The 2,795-nt window shown below is 46.0% G+C and overlaps 1 protein-coding gene across 1 annotated transcript in view; it reads left to right on the top strand.

Annotated features, from left to right (window-relative positions):
• The first annotated feature begins 2,507 nt into the window (after positions 1–2,507).
• Positions 2,508–2,795, top strand: part of ING4 (inhibitor of growth family member 4) — a 15,424-nt gene continuing 15,136 nt past the window's right edge. The window contains exon 1 of the mRNA XM_026861070.1: positions 2,508–2,535. Within this exon, the coding sequence (XP_026716871.1) occupies positions 2,523–2,535 (13 nt within the window). The 5' untranslated portion in view covers positions 2,508–2,522. The remainder of the gene's footprint in view (positions 2,536–2,795) is intronic.

Raw genomic sequence — 2,795 nt, 5'->3', positions numbered from 1 at the left:
AATGGGAAAAAAAACCTGCAAGAAAAGAAATTGTGACACCAAAGAACTAGAGTCTATGCCTAGTTTTGCTACTGAATTAGGGTATGTTTTTGGAACATGGACACAGCTATAATCTGGGGCCTTTGCCATCCTCTTTCATTTGTAAAGCTGATTAACCACCTTGGGGTCAAGTGATGCAGATCAATTGTTTGATGTTTGTGCGAATGAAGTGTGGGTACATCTAGTCTTTCCTGAAGAGGAAGAATTGCAGAGCAGGGACCTCCGAACTGAGAATATTAAGAGTGAGAAGATTTGAATATGTACCTCTGCAGCAAAAAGGGAACCAAACAAGGCTCTGAAGTTGTAGGCCTCCTGCTGGGTTGTGCATAAGGATCCCTCTCAAGCACTGGCCTTCACCTTGTGATCCTTGGACAACATTTAAGAGGTCTGTAAGGTAACTGAAAAGCTGGAGGCTTAATTTTGGTGTGCAGATGTTTACATTTCCAGGGGAAAATACACAGGCATCTGTAGATCAATAAAGGTTGAGAACCACTACTCTAGACTACTTCAGTAGGCTGTTTAGCTTCCCTTTGTGAGATGTGTAGGCCTTCTGGGCAGTACACCTGCTCATCAGTCCTTCATCTAACTTGACTGGTTTAACAATAGGATGTGTTTGAAGTAGGGAACTCCGGGGGGGGTGGGGAGGGGGGTGTGATAACCTTTGGGGTTAGCATATGTGGCTTTGTCACTACAGTAATTACCTGAGTATCAATATATGAGGCTGGGTAGGGGGCAGACATAAATAGTCATGTACCTCTAGAGCATATTCCACTTGCGGAGCACCTTCCTGTAAAATCATCTGCACCCATGCTAGGACTTACACTTGCAGAAGTGTTTAAAAAATACACCTCTCGCCAAATAACTACCATGGTAACAATCCATCTTCAGGTGAGGATGTTTCTGAAACCCTGAGCAACTTTTCTAGATTCAGAGCTCGGGAACTAGTTTGTGCCTGATTGTAAAAATTTCTATTGTCACGAGACCACACAGGTACACAAAACTGCCTCTCTTGTTTTCCAAATTCACAGTGGCAGTTAATGAAGTTAAAGATACATTTGTACACTTTACAAGTGTCTCCTCTTTTCCCTGTCCTGTATCAGCAGTGGCAACAAGTCCAGAGGGAGCTTGGCTTTACATTTCAGTGGGCTAGTATTTTGACATCTCCCTAGCCTTGGCTTAGCAGATAATACAGGATTCTCAGGTGGTCTTTTAACCAAATTGGCAATGTCTGAGAATGCCTGTTTCTTAACATCAGCTCCACTCATCCTGGTAGCTCCATGCAGGATGCATTTGGGGGATTCAGGTACTGTGACAGGGTATAGGGAGCAGATTTTCTTTTTTTTTTATGAACAGCCACATCCTTTCCCTTAATGCAGAGTGTAAGACAATTTATACAAGAATTTTGAAGTACTTTAAAAACAAAGTGAGGTTTAACAGTAATGTTCAGCTAACTAAAGCCAGCTGCTTCACATGGGAACTGAAAAGAATAAGAAATGTGTTTTGAATAATTTAAAATGTCATAAATAAATGACTAGGAATAGGACTGGAAAATGCTGCATCTTCAGAACACAGAGGATTTCCAAATTAACCAAATTGATTAACAGCAAGGTGGTTGATAGTTCATACAGCTGCAATTAATTTTTATAACAGCCCCTCAGTCTTGCATTGCAGGCTGCTGGAGGACTTAATACCAGTATATCCATATAAATAAAAGCATGGTGTCTTGGAAGATCTTTGGGAGGAAGTAAGAAACAAGTCTGGTCACATCTTCTCAGGACCAGAATCTAGCAGCACGCAGCCCTGAGCAATGACTGTTGTTATACAGTCTGTCGGGAAAAAATGGAACAACGTAGGTGAGTTGGCAGGAGAAAGGTGGATTAAATACATCCATTTCCTAAACCAGCCCAGTGCTTCCTAAACTGTCTAGGATGCTAAATTAATGCTGACCTCTTGAAACAACAATCCCGAGTGTTATACAGACTTTAAGGACCAAAATAATGTAGTTTTGTCACGGTTCCTTTGTAATCGCATGTGTGACCTCCCCCTCTTGACCTAGCACAAAACTGTACCACGTCATGTGTGATCACTAGCAAAGGACAGACTGGGGAAGGGCTCCCGAACGCTGTAGCAGGAGCATCTCTTACCTAGAAGTGACTTGTGGTATATGGTCATGAAAGCAGGTCGGGCAAGGTGCAGAAAGGCGCATGGTCTCATGTGTCACTTCACTGCTTTGCTGGTTTGTTAGCTAAATTTGTACCACCATCATTTTACAGCAAAGATGGTCTCTGTTATGATGTAGCACAGGTACTCATCACCGTTGAATTACATGGTGAATGGAAAGATACAGTGCCCTAACAAACTAACAGCACTTCCTCACGCAGATTACCCGGCGGGAGTGCCCAGCCAGCTGCTGAAAATTATCTGAAGCCAGGGGAAACCTCCGTAGCCTCCAAGAGACGAAGCCCGTTTCTTTTGGCGCGGAGATGAAGGCAGCAGGTATTTACCCTCCCGCAGCCCAGGGGACTCGGTTACAGGCAGCGCCGGGCCTGGTCCCCGCCGTGCCCGCTTCGCCCAACTCCTCCCGCCGCCGCTCCCCGAGCCGCCTCCTCCCCGCAGCCTGCAGCGGAGAGGCCCGTGTTGATCCCGCAAGGGCACCCTCCCTCCGCCACCCCCGGCGGGACTAAGGGATCGCCGGCGGAGCTCCGAGGCGGCTGGCTGGCAGGAGACACCCGGCCGGGCGAAGAGGCGACCCTGCC

The sequence above is a fragment of the Athene cunicularia genome (assembly GCF_003259725.1).
Source record: "Athene cunicularia isolate RWA chromosome 1 unlocalized genomic scaffold, athCun1 chr1_part1, whole genome shotgun sequence".
Classification (NCBI taxonomy): domain Eukaryota; kingdom Metazoa; phylum Chordata; class Aves; order Strigiformes; family Strigidae; genus Athene; species Athene cunicularia.
The sequence above is the reverse complement of the archived record's forward strand: the minus strand, read 5'-3'. Positions and strand labels throughout refer to the sequence as shown.